The sequence below is a fragment of the Lampetra fluviatilis genome, chromosome 3, assembly GCF_964198595.1.
Source record: "Lampetra fluviatilis chromosome 3, kcLamFluv1.1, whole genome shotgun sequence".
In the NCBI taxonomy this organism is placed as follows: domain Eukaryota; kingdom Metazoa; phylum Chordata; class Hyperoartia; order Petromyzontiformes; family Petromyzontidae; genus Lampetra; species Lampetra fluviatilis.
The window spans coordinates 23,438,512-23,456,111 of NC_136277.1; the positions used below are offsets into that span (position 1 = coordinate 23,438,512).

General features: G+C 48.5%; 1 protein-coding gene across 5 annotated transcripts in view; it reads left to right on the forward strand.

Annotated features, from left to right (window-relative positions):
- The window catches only part of PTPRF (protein tyrosine phosphatase receptor type F), a 201,061-nt gene extending 185,256 nt beyond the window's left edge, over positions 1-15,805 (forward strand). For all 5 annotated transcript variants that reach the window (XM_078885304.1, XM_078885320.1, XM_078885308.1 and 2 more), the window contains 7 exons: positions 1,001-1,201; positions 2,246-2,424; positions 3,109-3,235; positions 9,121-9,246; positions 9,660-9,814; positions 10,399-10,534; positions 11,836-15,805. In XM_078885304.1, the coding sequence (XP_078741430.1) occupies positions 1,001-1,201; positions 2,246-2,424; positions 3,109-3,235; positions 9,121-9,246; positions 9,660-9,814; positions 10,399-10,534; positions 11,836-11,904 (993 nt within the window). In that variant the 3' untranslated portion in view covers positions 11,905-15,805. The remainder of the gene's footprint in view (positions 1-1,000; positions 1,202-2,245; positions 2,425-3,108; positions 3,236-9,120; positions 9,247-9,659; positions 9,815-10,398; positions 10,535-11,835) is intronic.
- Positions 15,806-17,600: the final 1,795 nt, after the last annotated feature.

Consider the following 17,600-nt stretch of genomic DNA (forward strand, 5'->3'; position numbering starts at 1 on the left):
GACTACAGCATAACTAAAAAATCTAAACTACAACACATCTACAATTCAACTATAAAACAACTACAATATTAGCTCAACGTGAACGCAACTACAACGCAGGCATAACGTCGGCGTTCCTGCCGGACTTTTAACAAGTAACTATACAAAAAAAAAGCTGCCATTTTAGCACAAGTGCTTTGTCTGGTATTCTAGGAATTTCTTGGCAAGAGTGGGTAATCAACTTGGAAATTCAGAATCGGACATGACAGGTAAATGTTGCACACAATTGCTGGAGGAGGGCAGTTTAACAACAGACAGGCATTCAAATGGCATCCGGAGATCAGCGACCAAAGGACTAACACCAGATGTTGGGGTCTGCTGTTGGAGGACGGGTGTAGACTTGCAAAATCAACAGCAATAACTGTGACGACCCCTTGAGCTTGAAACTTGTGTGTGTGTATCGAGATATATGTGTGGAGAGTGGATAGGGCACCATGCTATGAACCCAGTGACCCGGGGTTAGTTTACAGCCGCGGCTCGCTTCAGTGGCTCGTGATATAAGAGCCGGTCCTGGGCCTCCTGTAAATTTGCTCAGCCTTAATACTGGTGAGACAAAGGTGGCCAGGCTTGGCGCTAGCCACACCACCATCTTGTGCGTCATGTGGACCTTGATAAGCACTCACAGCACTTGCTCCAACGGTCTATAAGGCTGTATCACCGCTAGTTTGTATTTAGAGGTATATGTGCATGTAGGTGTACGTGTGTATTCTATACGTTGTGTCGTGTGCCTCCCCTAGGTCGATTCAGTCCTAAAAAAATACCTGGTGCTGTGTGTAAACATCAGCACTGGGGAGACAAAAGCGGTTGGGTGTAGTGTTGACCAGCCACCCCCTCATGTGCCATGCCGCCCTTCTTAGCTACTCGCAAAACAGCACCTCCCTCAATAGTTTGTTAGAGGCTACACGGGGGGATCTTTGTCTCATTTGTCAGTACGTGTGTATGTGTGTTTGCATGCTTGCAGGTGACTTGCATGCGAGCCCAGCGCAACTACATGGTGCAGACGGAGGAGCAGTACGCGTTTGTGCACACGGCGCTGGTGGAGGCGGTGTCGAGTGGCTGCACGGAGACACCCGCCCGCTCCCTGCACGCTCACCTTCAGCGGCTGAGCCAGAGCGTGTCGCACACGGAGCCACGCACCACGGGGCTCCACCTCGAGTTCCAGGTGGGCAGCCCTACAGCTCGCTCACGCTCACCCTCAACCTTGCAAAAACATCGTGGTGATTTGCACATTGACACTGGTGGAGCTTCGCTGTCGAGAGTGCAGGTCGTGCAGCTGCACCGGGGGGCTATGGTCTGAAGGGGGGGCCCCCCCCATGTGGCAGGAGAGGCTCAGATCCTGTGTCTACAAGGGCCCCCCCACGCCATGCCAAAACTACTATGGCAATGCATAGTGGGTAGTATTTTTAAGGTAATTATGTTTTTAAAACATTTGGCATAGATATTGAATGAGTCAATAGTTTGACACGTACATGGCAATGAATGCACCATCCCAGCGTGGATGTAAAAAATAATTTGGTCTGAGTACGTCCACCACCGTAGTATTTTTATGAGAATTTCTCACTTATCAAGAATGGTAGCCAAATGATTTCTGTCTGAATCTCAGTCTTGATTGACATTATGCCCAAGTTAAAAAAAAAACACTTGTTGATTATACTCAAGATGAGCCACATATTTTTGCATCTGAAATGTACATCCAAAATCATTGGAACTGCCCAGATGATAAAGATAAAGATCTCCCATATAACCTGTAACAGACTGTTGGGGCAAGTGCTGTTAGCAAGCAGCACATATGAAGGCCGGCACGGCACACGAGGGGGTCGGTGGCCAGCACCATGCCCGGCTGCCTTTGTCTCCCAAGTGGCCATGTTAACACATTGCACCAGGTACTCATTTGAGGCGAAGTCGACCTCGGGAAGGCCCAGGACCGGTTCAAATATTAATCACTGATGTTGGCCGTGAGCGGGAATCGAACTCGGCCCTCCAGGTTCATAGCACAGCATGCTAAACGCAAAACTACCGCTCCCCAAAAATGTGTACATACTGTACACGTATATGCAAGCTGTACACATACATGCATAAATAATGTTATATATCTTCATTCTCTTTCCTCATTTCTCCGTTTTCCTCTCATTTCTCCCTCCCCCGTCTTCTGTTTCCCTTCTCCGACATGCTCCCCTTGTCCGACCTTTTGTTTCACCTGGCCCAGCGCCTGCAGATGTCCAAGCTGCGGGTGAGCACAGCGCCGTCGGGGGCGCTGCCGTGCAACAAGCTCAAGAATCGCCTGCTCACAGTGATTCCGCCTGACAGCAGCCGGGTGGCGCTGCAGGCAATCCGGGGCACCCAGGGATCCGACTACATCAACGCCAGCTACATCGATGGATACCGGTCTCCCGCTCGCACGCACGCATAAGCACGACGACGCCGCTCACACCATTCGACACAGTGATGTAACTGTGAATGAGGAAAAGCCACAAAGCTAATTTTGTTCAGATCTATAAAAAAAACTACTAAAACATTTTTTTTTGCCAGGGAAGCCCCACTGAGTTGTCTAGCTCTTTTTCAGAAGTGACCTGGCCAAAATTGATGGCTCAACAAAGTGGATTATCATGCAACCACGGGGAGAACATGCAAAACTCCTAATATACAGGCGTCAGGGTCGGGATTGAACCCACGACCTCCTGTATACCAGGCGACGCAGTTAACATCTCGCTAACATGGAGGCTGATCATGAAATCCGTGTTCCACGCTGCATACGATTGATACACCTCTCTGATAGAAATACTAACGTAACTGAATTCAGTTCTTGAAAGAACCTTCCGGCACATTGAGCTTAATGTCAGACATCATTCCAAATAACACAACAACACCACAACACGCTTTACAACCTGGATACGCATCGGAGAGCCATACAGCACAACCGCGGAAACATACGCAGTTGTAATGCAAACTTTTTGATCAACTCTGTCAACAGACATGCCTCTGATGTCATGCTAGTAGAAGCTTTATTCTCGCATTAGATTAATGATTGTTCTATGTGGGTTTTCTGATGGTTGTTTCCCTGTCCTGCAGGCAGCAGAGGGCCTACATCGCAACACAAGGGCCCCTTCCAGAGACCACAGAGGACTTGTGGAGAATGCTTTGGGAGCAAAATTCAACCATCGTTGTGATGCTGACCAAGCTGAGAGAGATGGGGCGGGTACATGAGAATGTGTATCTGCACACACGTATAAACACGCGTATACATGCACACGTATGAACGCACACGTATAAACACACACGTATATACACAACAACAACCTCCATTCGCCACTAAGTGGCGGTGACATCACCACGACGCTTGTGCCAGGCTATGTGCACCTTGAGGCCACGTGAAGTGTCGAACGCCCGCTGGCAGGAGGTCACGGGGCAGACCCAGACGCCACAGGTCGACTGACTGAGACGACTGGCTGATGCACCACCTGTGCCCCCTACTGTGCCAACTTGCTGTGCTTTAGCCACCCGGCGCTCCGCTCGTTGTTGTGAGTGTCACTCCTCCCCCCTCCGTTGTTGTTGGAGGGCGAATGCCTCCAACTGCCCAGTAGCGTCATTCACGAGCCTCCTCCACAGAGGCCAATCTTGGCACCGCTGGTACCAGTCATCGGCAAGTCCACTCAGCTCCACATCCTCCTGTACCACATCACTCCATCTCTTCTCTAGCCCGTGCCACGCCCGTTTATCCCCCTCGATCCGGCCAAACAAAAGCTGTTTAGGCATGCGGTGGCTAGGCATGCGGGCTACATGACCCAGCCAACGCAGCCTTGCCTGCCGGAGGAGCTCAGCGATGGGAATTTGTCCACATCTTTCAAGGATTTGTGAGCTCCTCACACAATCCAGCCTGGTTAAACCCAGGGTGGATCGTAGGCAGGCCAGCCTAAATGTTTCTAGCCGGCGAAGATGTTCCATTAGGGGGGTTCACGTTTCGCAAGCGTAGAGAAGGGAGGGAATGACTGTGGCCGAGAAGACCTGAAGCTTCGTGCGGAGCGATAAACCAGGTAGCTTCCACACAGCGTTACGCAACCGATGAAAAGATAAAGCCGCGCGACTGATTCGGAGTGTGACCTCTGCTGTTAAACCGGAGCCGGTCATGAGCATACTGCCAAGGTATGGGAAACTCTCCACTCTCTCCACAACTGCCCTATCACCAATTGAGAGTTGTGGGGGTGGAGTGTCCGATGGTACAAAATACCCAGGCAGGTGCTTAGTTTTGGTGGGGCTGATGGTCAGGCCCCACCTCTTAGTGGCATGCTCCAGGTTCAGCAGCAGCGCCTCCAACTCCTCGTCTGAGTAAGCAGCAATTACCAGATCATCGGCATGCATAAATGGTTGAGACCGCACCCGGGCATCGATCAGCCTCCCATTGTATCTGTACCAAATGGAAATTCCTCCAGTACAGCTATTGAAGGCTTCACGAACTATGTGGTCGAAATAGATGTTAAATAATGTGGGAGCCAGAGGACATCCCTGTCGCACCCCAAGGTGAACAGGGAATGGCTCTGACTCTCGGCCACGTAGTTTTACCCAGGCCCGCTCACCATCATGAAAGTCCTTAATGATCGTGAGCAGAGGGTCAGGGACTCCGAAAGCGCGAAGAACAACCCAGAGCCCAGGCCTACTGATGGTATCATAGGTCTTAACCAGGTCAATAAAGCAGAGATGTAGGTCTTGTTGTAATTCCCTATACCTCTGCTGTAGCAGACGGACAGAAAATATGGCATCTGTGCAGGACCTCCCTTTCCTAAAACTGCATTGGGGCTCTGGAAGCCTCTCCTCAGCGTGCCTAGCAAGGCGATGTTGAATAATCCTTGCCAGGACCTTTCCCGGCACACTGAGGAGTGAGATACCTCTGTAGTTGTTACAGTTTGTGCGGTCCCCCTTCTTAAAGAGGGGGACCACCAGGGCATCCTTCCAATCCTGCGGAACCCGTCCAGTGGTCCAGACTGTTGTTATGATGTCATGTAGGGCAGTCTGTGCACAAACGCCACCCTCCCTCAGCATTTCGCTTGGGAGATCATCTCTGCCCGGTGCCTTTCCTGGTCTCAGACTCTAGATCGCCTTCAGTACTTCCTCAACCGATGGCACCTCAGCCACCCACTCACAGGGGGTGACTTCTTCCAATATTTGAGACACCGCAGCCTCAGCAGGGTCATCCCCACTTTGTCCCACGTTGCTTTCCTGTGTGAGGGATTTCCCCTCCCCCAGGACCTCGCAGAAATGCTCAGAAAATCTGAAAATCTGTCCCTGGGGGTCAGAGATTAGATCACCATTCTTTCCCCTAATGGTGGTAATAGGTGTGGCGCTGCAGGTTACTTTTTTTATGGAATTAAAGAGCGATTTGTGATCGCGGGCCACTGAGGTAGACTCCATCTCCTCAGCAACCCGCAACCACCACCCATCCTTGCAGCGCCTTACGGCTCTCCGAACCTCCGAGCAAAGGCTGCGGTAAGCCTCCTCATTCTCCGACGTGGGATGCTGTAGCCGATGAGAGTGGGCCTGTCGCTTTTTCTCAGCCAGCTTGAACACCTCCTCTGTCAGCCAGGGTCTCTGGGGAGGTCTGGACCGTGTACCCAAAGCAGCCATTGCAGCTGCATGAGCCACAGTCCTAAATCTCGCCCATTTCCCCTCGACATCAGGAGGAGTGGGGGATGATGCCAACCCCAGCCGCAAGCGATGATTAAATTCTCGCTTGTAACTTTCATTAGCTAGCTGAGACCATGCCACTAAGGGTTTGAATGGGGTCCTGGGTGTACACCCACCACCGGAGTGGAAGAATGTCAGGCACATCTTACAGATGACAAGTCGATGGTCAGTGGGTAGATCAGCTCCACGGTAGGTCCTGGTGTCAACGACATGGGCCCACATCCGCTGTTCCGTCACTATGTAGTCGAGCAGATGTTCTTGCTTGGACCCGGCATGCATCCATGATGTTGTGTGGATGTGCCGATGCCGGAACAGCATGTTGGTAATTACAAGCCCATGGGCTGCACAAAAATCTAGCATCCTGCCGTTGTTATTGAGCTGATCTGGCCCATGCATTCTAATTACTCCAGACCAGGTGCCAGCATCATGACCAACTCAGGCATTGAAGTCACCCAACAAGATGACTCTCTCCCAACGGGCCACTTTAGCTAGCACCTGTGACAGGTCATAGATGGCATCTGACTCATCGGCCTTGCCTGCATCCCTCCACGGATGTTCGTCTTCAGTGGGGGCATAAGTAACCACGACCACCACTCCTCGCCTCTGGTTGATGGGAAGGCGAGCCCAAAGTAGCCTGGGGCTTACAGCTTCCCACACCTCATCGCCACGCTCCCACGCCCCCTTCATTAATTTATTCAGAAGAAGAACCACACCCTGTTGTTTGGCAGTCTCCTGCCCCGAGCAGAGGACAGTCCACCCCTCATGGTGGCAGGAGTCAGAGCTGGTCCACCGGACCTCCTGAATATCACAGATCCAGGCGGTACTGGTCCAGCTCCCGACAGAGGAGTGGCAGTCTCTCCTCCGCAGTGAGCGTTCGAACATTCCACGTGGCCACACGTAGTGGTTTGTTGTTGTTGCTGGAGGAGCCCCGAGGGTAAGGATTCAGTCTCCTGGCTCTGCCAAATGGGGTTTGGCCAGGAGACGTCATAGACGCCTGTCCCCCCGGGGCCTCCGGCACAAGTATATTTATTAAATTTTGTGGTCGTGGTTTAGTGGTAATTCATTGAAGGTGGAGGGGATACCAGCCCCTTGCACCCATTCAGAGGCCCCATTTGGCCGCTGTGGTGGTTACAAACGCCATGAGGGTAAAGGCCAATCGGAATTGGCCCTCCCCCCACGGCACTGCCCACGACAGCGTTGCCCGTCTGGCACCACGAGGAGGTAGGGGGTTGTTTTGCCAGACCACACACACGCGTATACACACACGTATAAACACATACATATAATGTAGGCCAATCAGTTTCAAGGACAATACATACATTATCAAAGCATATTTGTTTGCATGTTATACCACATGTGTGTTTAATGCAGACTTGAGACCTCGTGATAGGTACATTTTCGGATGTTTGGAAATTCTTTCCTGAAAGGGTTAAGCCTCGTAATTGTTTCATGCTCTTGATACTGCCAAAAAGGGTCCCATACACGTGTATAAACCTATATTAGAGGTGCATGGAATAGCACTTTTAGTTTTATGGCTGAAATCCAAATGCCCAATTAGATTTCCGGCTGGATCCAGAGGCAAATAGTGAACTTTTTTTAAAATATATATGTAATGTAGTACAGTATAGTATTCAAAAGAAACTATGATCTGCAACTGATGAATTATAAATGCATTGAGACAAGAGACAGGTGAGAGACAAACGTGATGCATTCAATTAAGAGGAGACTACGCAGATGCGGTGAGAAAGATGATTTAGGTGAGAGATACAGTGTTAGAACAGCGACGCAAACAAGCGTTAGAAACAATGTAGTGAGATGACATGCAGTAAGCTATGAAAAGAGTAATGCAGACATAAGATAAGATATTCAGTGAATAGAGGGAGCAGAGACCCAGACACGAGGAGCTGGAGTGCGATGTGAGATGTGGGAGAGATGTAGATGCAAGATAGATCTTGAATGAAATTAACTCGAAGAGATATGTAAATGTAGGAGAGAGATGCGGTGATGTTACAGAAGAGATGAAGTGGCACAAGAAAGAAGAGACAGAAGAGATAAGAAATATGTATGACGAATGGGATAGACGAGTGAAGCTAGGAGAGATGTTTGTTCAAAAGGGGATACAGGAGAGAGATGGCGTATGATGAGATACACGAGATGGTCTGATGATTGTATCCAGATGAAATAGGAGAGGGGTAGATGTGATGACAACGCTTGTGTGCTCTTCTTGTGCGGAGTGGCGGGAGGATTAATGAATGCAGAGACTTTACGATGGGTATCCATTGCCGTTTGTGTTATTTCTGTGGTAATCCACGTACATTGTTACGTATGCACATTTGCAAGCCCACTGTTCTTGTCATTGTACTTCATGTCGCTTGTGTGTACTATAATAGCCCCAAAGGTAAACCCTATTGAAGTATAGTGTCCTGTATAGGCATGCATTTAACAAAAATATATTATTTGAACAGGTTTAGCCAAAGATATCCCACGACTAGCTGAACACCGTCTAAGGAACACCTATTTCTTGTGGAAAGGTGATTTCTACAAACAAAAGGAGCAGCAATGGACTCTCCTTCGTCTCCTTTGCTTTTAGCACCTTGTGAAAGGAGATCAAAACCGCGCTGAGACATTCCAAGATCTGTCCAATAACGATTTTGTGAGAGCTGCGTACGGCTTGTGACTTTCATCTCGGAATGTCAAGTGCTACAGCTTTATACAAACCTCGTATTTGTATCAAATATGCGGATAAAAAAAACATCTCCCAGTATATAAGTGCCTTGATGCAAGTGAAGCTCCTAAAAGCAACAAGCCAGTGCATGCTACAATTGTGTTACATGCTAAAACCAAAGCAGTCGTAGGATTGTCTGCACCTACCTGATTATCACATTGCACCCACACTGTCTGTCTGCTCACATCCCCATGTCTCTCGACTCCCCGTGTGTCCCCCTCTTTCCCATCTCCTGTCCGTCCATCTCCTTGCTGTCCATCCATGTGCCATGGTGGTGAAATTTCAACTATCTCGCCTGGTATACGGGAGGTCGTGGGTTCTATTCCAACCCTGACGCCTGCTGCTGTATATTTGGAGTTTGCGTGTTCTCCCCGTGCTCGCGTGGATTTTTCTCCGGGTCCTCCGGTTTTTCCCTCCGCATTTAGAAACATGCGTTTAGAGTATTTATCTGTAGTATATTCCCACGTGATGAGCCACTTCGTCGAGTTATAATTAGTGGCCAGGTCACTTCTGAAAAATAACTATGTAGCCCAGTGGGCCTTACCTGGTACATTATATATTTTTAAAACTTTACATTTGTCCACGTATCCCCCATGTGTTCCCCGTCTTCTCGCATGAGCCTGTATATCTCTGTGACCCCTTGGCTCCGTGTCGTCTGCTTGTTTCCGTGTACCCTGCAGGAGAAATGTCACCAGTACTGGCCAGCCGAACGCTCTGCTCGTTATCAGTATTTTGTGGTTGATCCCATGGCCGAGTACAAGATGCCTCAATACGTATTGAGAGAGTTTAAGGTCACAGATGCGAGGGTAAGTTGTTCACTCACACACACACAACTCGTTTACTCACACATTGACCCATTCGCTCACTCACTTCTTCACTTGTTTACTTGAGGGACTCCTTCACACATTATTCACTTGCACACGTATTCACTGAATCATTCACTCACTGCTTCACTCAACCCACCGACCCACCCTCATTGGCCCTCCACGACATTAGTCCCTATCCTTTCCCATTACTGTGTATTCCTAAATCATGGTTTTATTGCCCTCGCCTGAAGGTGGTACACAGCTCACCTTCAACAATGAGCTCTTACTGGACCCTGTATGATGAAAACTACTGAAGTGAATGATGCGACTAACCTCAATGACAGATGGGCAAATGGATCCTGTCACATGTAAATATTGTCACGTGTGTACTGGGTGTTTCTCCACGTCTCCAGGACGGGCAGTCTCGCACCGTCCGTCAGTTCCAGTTCACGGATTGGCCGGAGCAGGGTGTGCCCCGGTCTGGGGAGGGGTTCATCGACTTCATAGGGCAGGTGCACAAGACCAAGGAGCAGTTTGGACAAGAGGGGCCAATAACGGTGCACTGCAGGTGCCCAAAGCAGCACACGCGCGCACATGCACAACAACAGCAGCCACCATTCATGGTAACATCATCATAGCTCTTGTGCCATGCTAGGTGCACTTTGCGGCCACGTGAAATATCAAAGCCTCATTTGCAGAAGGTCACGGGAGAGACCCGTGCGTTATGGGTTCACTGTGGGATGACTGGCAGATGCACCACCTGTGTTTCCCACTGTGCCGACTTGCTGTGCTGCTTTTCTCCCACCCAGCACCTTGCTCATTACTGGGAGCATTGCTCCTCCACAGAGCCTGATCTTGACACCGCTGGTACCGGTGGTCGGCAAGTCCTGTATGCTCCAAGACTGTATTACTTAAGCCCACAGAACCCAGCCAACCGGTCCTGGGCCTCTCCTAACTCGACTCAGCCTCAAATGAGTACCTGGTGCGGTGTGTATACGTCGCCACTAGGGAGACAAAGGCGGTCAGGCATGGTGCTGGCCACCCACCTCGCGTGTTGCGCCGGCCTTCATATGTGCTCTCTAACAGCACTTGCCCCTGCATTCTATTAAAGGCTATACGGGGGATCTTTGTGTTTTGTTTGCGTGTTCCCAGTGCTGGTGTGGGCCGCACAGGCGTCTTCGTCGCCCTGAGCGTCGTGTTGGAGCGCATGCGCTACGAAGGGCTCCTCGACCTCTTCCAGACAGTGAAGATGATGAGGACACAGAGGCCAGGCATGGTGCAGACGGAGGTGACACACACACACATATACTATGTACATACACGTAGACGCAGAGAAAGGTGGTCCCCCCTTGGTTAGTCTGAAAAACTGTTGGGACAAGTGCTGTTAGCAGGAACGTATTGAGGCTGGTACAGCACACAATAGGGTTGTGGCATAGCCAACACCTTTGCCTTTGCAGTTCACAGAGCACACGAGATTCTCATTTAAGGTTGAGTTGACCTAGGGGAGTCCTATAACAGGTAAGACATTCCATGGTGGTATCCATGGCCAGGAGTCGCACCAAGGTTTGTAGCACAGTGCACAAACCCCTGAGCTACCACTCATTACAACTGTATAGCATACATTTGTAAGGAATGGTAGCTCAGAGGTTAATGCATTCGCTGGGTGGAGCGATGACGCCGTGGTTAGTGCACTGCTCTATAAACGTCTGACCTAGGCTTGATTCCCGGCCATGGCTAACGTTACTGTTAGCCATGGCCGTCTCTAGCTACATACAGAGCGATCTCTAACCATGCGTAACCAGTGCATGGCAGAGGGCCAACAGTCATTTATGGACCCTTTAAATGTCAGTGTTTCTCTCCATGTTATTGTCTGTCGTCAATCCTGTCGCTTTATCTCTTTTTTGTTTCTCTTCAGCTCTCTGCATCTCTACAATCTCTGTGTTCAACTCCTTTTTTCTGTCTCTCCCCGTGTCTATTTTCCCTGACTCTGTCTATCCTCATGTTGCTCTCTGTGTCTGCCACGATTTCCGTTTCTTTCTGAGTCTTTCTTTGCGTCGCTTTGTAGGTCCCTTCCACCCCATTAGCACAAGAACCCCACTGAGCATTGAGACGGCTCTGTTTGTAGTGACCCTGCCCCCTAGGGCGCCTATGGTGGCCAGATGTTAACTACCTCGCCTGGTATACAGGAGGTCGTGGGTTCGACCTCAGCGCCAATATATTTGGAGTTTGCATGTTCTCCCCGTGGTCACGTGGATTTTTCTCCAGGTCCTACAGTTTTTCCCTCCACATTTAGAATCAACATGCGTTTAGAGGATTTGGCTGCTATAAATGTACACTTCATTGAGCTATCATTCGTAGTCAGATCGCTTCTGAAAAAGAGCTTTATACCTCTGTGGGCCTTAGCTGGTAAAATAAAAAATAGTTTATTGTTTAGTTTATGCCTCGCATCCTGTGCCTACCCCACCTTCAAATTATTTTGTTCTTCTACCTCTGCGTAAATCACATGCATACGCATATATACATAATGTATACACATGACAACTCTGTCACATGTCTCATTGTCTCTTTGTGTCGCCCCTCTGTCTCCAGGATCAGTACCAATTCTGTTACCGTGCTGCCCTTGAATATCTGGGAAGTTTTGATCACTACACCGTGTAGCCAGTCACAAACAGCACACAAACAGCATGACGCAATTATACATACGCTCAAACAATTACACGCACACAAGTCAAACATGTAGACACACGCACATGTTCTACATACATACACACACGCAATACACAAGTACAAAGAAATACATTTGCATAACAATTCTAATCGCTAACATTCATCATTTAGTGGCAATGATGTCACCATGGCACTTGTGTCAGTCGAATTGTACTTTGAGGCCACGTGAAGTGACCAGTTCTCGAGCAGATCACCACACAGACCCAGATGATATGGGTTAACTGGCTAGGGTGGATGGCAGATGCACCATCTGTACTCCTCGCAAAGTCAGCTTGAATTGTTGCTGCAGGTTAGCTGCTGACACTGCCCAGTAGAATCTTTTCCAAACTCCCTCCAAATCTACTCAGCTCCCAGAATGAACTGTGGGCAGGCCAGACTAAATGTGTTTCTGCAAAGAGGAGACGGGGCATCGTTGTGGCGGAGAAATCCCGAAGTCTTGTGTGGAGCAACATGCCCAGAGAGCTTACACACATTGTCACAAGTGTTTGATGACACAAAGTGCCCGAGTGGGAGTATTGTTTCGGTGACACTGATGGTGAGGCCACACCCGTTATATCCATCGCCAGGTTTAGTTTTAAGGTCTCTACTTCTTTATATTCTCAAAATGGACAGCAATAATGAGGTCATCGGCTTACATAACACAGTTAACCAGAAGGAAGGAAAGCCTTGCATTGATAACACCAAGGCATCCATCAGTCTCCCACGGTATCTGCACCAGATGAAAATCGCACTGGTACTACATTGGAAGGCATTCAAACTACACTATGAAAAAGGTGTAAAATAGTGTGGGGGCCAGAGGAGAGCTCCGTTGCAACCTGGTGCACAGGAAATAACTCTGGCTCTTGGCCATGTAGCTTCGTCTGGGCCTGCCCAAAATCACGAGGTCTGTAATGATTGTGAGCAGGTGGTCAGGGGACCCGGAAATCACTCAAGCAAAAATAAATAGACTCATATACGCATGCATATAAATCTACACGTACACATGCTCACACACAATAAGCTCCAAAAACACCCACCCACTCACCGACTGCCACACTTAAACTCGGTAACTAACCCACACTCAACCTCTCACACTTCATCAACCATGCATTCACTCGTCCACCTACCGACCACTCAATCACCCACCACTCGCCCAGTTACCAACTGCCTTTCCTATTTACCCACTTACACAATCACCCAGCCAGTTGTGCACTCAAATAACCGCGCAAACTTCAGAGCAATTATGTAATTGCTCCACTGCAGACTGTGCGCACTCCGCTTCCAGACACCATCGTAGACTGTATGCTTAGGGGCCATCCATTTAGTACCTACCCATGGGGGGGGGGTAACCCAAATGCGTACGCTTGCGTATGGGGGGTCTACTGACAATGTCTCTATGCGTACGCATAGGAGACGGGGGGGATTGGGGGATGTAGCCTCGATAATATAATTTGTCTACATTGGCCTTCAAATGGCTTACATCGTCCGGCGGTGGACTATTTGTTTGCTTAAACACGTTAATATTATTAATCCATGATCATGTATGTGTGGATTAAATATCGGCCGTTCTATAGGCTTCGGGGGGTAAAAAGTACGCGTGCGTACAGGGAGGAGAGAGAGGGGTCAAGTTTTGACAGATTTTTGCTTACTAAATGGTTGGCCCCTTATGAGACCAGCCTTGATGGGAGGTTAGTGTCGAGTGATCAAGATGGGGCGTGAATGGGTGGGGAAGACTGTTAAATCCATCACCACCTCTCCCACTCGAAAAATCCTCCGTACCATCAAACACCTTGCCCCCACGTACCCAGATAAGCCATGTGAATACGAATGCCTTCCTACCTTGTGACTTCAATCAGCCAATGGGATACAAGTGCTGTGTTAATGTGATATCTATTTTTGTTTCAACTTTGGCGCCTTTAAATGGATTCGGAGGCTTTCCATACTCATCCACTTACCCCCACACGCAAATGAGTTCACTCACCAGCTCGCTCGCACGATCACCCATTCTCTCACCCGTCCGCCACCTGAACAGAGAGAAAGATCCCCCATACAGCATTTAACAGACTTCTGTGAAAGCGCTTTGGGGTCGCCAACACGACGCCCGACCGCCTTTGTATCCAAAGTGGCGATGTTTACACATCACACCAAGTACTCAATTGAGGCTGAGTCAACCAAGGGGAGAGACCGGGATCGGTTCAGATAACGGTTATAATCGTTACTGGTGTTGACCATGAGTGGGAATCGAACTGGGGTGGGCAGCTTCGTAGCGCAGTGCCCTAACTACTACACTCACGTTCCCACGACCCTTCCGCCACCTTGAACACACACCGCAGCCAATCTCATTGCTCAATTTATCTCTCCTTTGTGCCAATGTCTGTATGTTACATTACTTATTGATCTTAACTTAGTGGTACTATGATTGCTATTGATACGTTTATATACATTGATATATTGATGCGCTCTATGCTAAGAGTGTACGGTAATGACGTCACCTTACACCCCTAATCATCGGGGAACGATTCATTCCCAGTCAGGCTTACCGTGTGAGCCATCGACAGTGTTTGGGAGTAATGTGTTACTGTATTCAGATGACCAAATGCAAGTATCAGTAACCTCTTATTAATTCATACTCGACTTCAGGTTGTGATCAGATTACCGTGATTTGATGTGTACTGGATGATTACTCTTCATTTTTATTTTATTCCTTCCAAACATCTAAATGGGGGAAATTATTGTTAGCACTTGGGTTCATGCAAGGACATTAGTGAACATGCATAGAGTTAATGCTGCAGAGCCTACGACGGTCATAGCGTAGAGATGATATTTCTGAGCTGAAATTGGCTTTTTAATAAGTCGCTGTTTCAATGCTCAAACGGACACGATAGGGCAGTTGCTGATCTTTGTGGCCATATGAGCCAGTTGTAGACAATAGACATCACTGCGGCCCAGTTTAACAGCATATGGCGATTGTCGACTTCTGACAAAAGAATTACAGTACTCGTTTTATAAACCCCAGAGACCTACAGACAGAGGCCGACCCCAACTGATGCTTAAACTCGCAACCTTAAGACTGTGACTCTAGCGGTCTAATGACAGTGATACCACGCCCAGTCAGATCCAATACCATAGGCATTTGAATGAAGGAATCGTGAAAGTAATTAACTGGAATACTCCTATCGGGATACTGGCTTTGTTATGGAACAATGGAATTTCTAGTTGCTGGCGTATGGACAAAATCGGATACATTCGCTGCTCATGCTCACTACAAGCATGGACACACTCTGAATGTTTCAACTATGAATCACAGATACATCAAATTACGGTGCTTGAAAACTATTTTAGACTTGGGGGTTACACTTTTGTGACTTTGAAAACCTCCAGTTGCAAGTAATCGTGGCTGATAACGTTTTAAAGGTACCCTTACCCAACATTGACCATGGACTATATTCCATTGTACGCGGTTGGGGAGATTGGGAAATTAAAGTGGGTTCAAGAGACGGAACAGCCATTACCACCGACGCGCACCAAACTGCACCTATCGACCCAGAGACAACACTGAACACACCACAACTTTTCAAGCCCTGTGGACATAGATCAACACAGCCGTCATTGTTACTTTTTGGACATATGTAATTTTTTTCGTGCTGCCGAAATCGCAAATCGTGTCGGGAATGCAACGAGCCATGTTTGCGAGCGCCTATTAATGTCGCGTGAAAACTCCACGCTGGCCTGTAATTATATCATGATGCATAAACCAGATTTATATGAAAAGCTGTGTATATATACAAGAAATATGCATACATCAGAGTAACGTGTTGTGTACATTTTGTATGAAATAAAGAGAAATCGTGGCCTGCAGTAAATTGACGTTTGCTGTGCTTGGGATTTGTGTTGCCCCATGGCTCGTCGGGAATTGTGATGGCATCGTTGGGCATGTCGCCGTCTCCCACGAGTGACGTGTGAAAGGAAAGGTTGACGAGCACGAGGCCAGGGAACGCGCGCATGTTGAACTTGTTTCGCGCCGTGTCGAGACAACCGTGCTCACCGGGGGTGCGCGTGACTGGCGTTTGGACAATGTCTCGACTAAATCTTGATTTAAAGCTTTCGTGACTGCAGGGATTCATATTCTTGGTTCTTTCGGTAAAGTCACGTAGAAGGGAAATAATAAAATAATATTAATCCACAGAAAGAAATGTTTCTGTGGATTTCACACCTGATGATGATTGCTTGTGTTGCAGTCGAAACGTCGTGAGAATTTTTATTGTTTTATATTATTTTATTATTTCCCTTCTACGTGACTTTACCGAAAGAACCAAGAATATGATGTCTCGACTGCTGGAGGGGAGAGGAGTTGGGAGAGGGGAGCATGGGGAGGGTAGAAGATCGATCACGGGGTGAGGAGAGCGATTGGGAGAGCATGGGAGTTGGGAGCAAGGGGGGGAGGGGTGGAGCCAATGGGAGAGGGTAAGAAGCACGTGGAGGGGAGAGAAGATGGATGGGAGGGCATGGGGAGGAGGGATGCAAGGTGAGAGGGGGGAGATGGAAGGGGATGGAGCGAGGTGATAGGGGAGGGACGCGAGGTGGGGTATGGGAGCACAGGATAAGGCTGGGGGACACGAGGTAATAGGGTATGTTCAACCGGTTTTCTCACTGTAGATTATCATTTAAAATCACTTGTTGCGTTTTAGACACCATTGTTTGGTAGTGAGTCATGTTTTAGATTGCCCTTCCCCCGCACCTCAGATTAGCTACGTGCGGTGTGAATGAAGTTCAACAGACAGTTGATTTGCTGTAAAACATGTGGCCAGTAACTTGACGGTGTCGAACCCAGGTATTGCCAGCTTCTGTGGTAGCCGTGCTATCCACTACACCCACACGAAATGGCTTAATGGCTGTGATGATTGTACTGGTTATTAAGTAATCGTCATTTTGAAGATACAGTTTGTTGTATTAAAAAAATGTGTATATTTAAACAAAAATACAATAAAAGTAGGATTTGAACCACGGACTCTAGGACCTACAACTCCCACGTGGTGCCCACTCCCACGTGGCTGGGTTGGGCTGCGATGACGTCCTCGTGTTGACATTGACGTCACCGCACTCGTTACGTAAAGTAAAATCAAAATCTTTATTTGTACCGGAGGAATCTATGAAGCTCTTTTTTCACAGACGTCCAGCAGTTCTCACGGATGTTGTAATGAGGCATTGCCCAACTTGTATTAATTTGAGTAAAAGTTTGACGTGGCGATTTAAACCCGGGGAGACCGCGCTACAGCCAGTGATTGCCAGCCACTGCACCACGTGGAGTGGATACGCATCGTTTATACTACGGCTATTACATCGTTGTTTTAACGTTGTATTTTAAAGTTTACAGTTATAATGTATTAACAAAAAAATTACCCCCTTAGCTGTAAATCGACATGCACTTATCGAAGTCAACAATTAAAAGCTGGGTTTGAACTCGGAAGCCCGCTATGTATTTGCAACCCCGTACAGCAGCCAGTGCCGCTTATCGACACTGAATATCCATCGTGGCATTTGCAAGAACGCGGACCCAGCAGCTGCCAGCAAGCCCACGCGCGGGGGTTGTTCAGTCTTCACAGATCGCTGGTTGGCAGCAGCGTGACTCGCGTGTGAGCAGTGGGTGG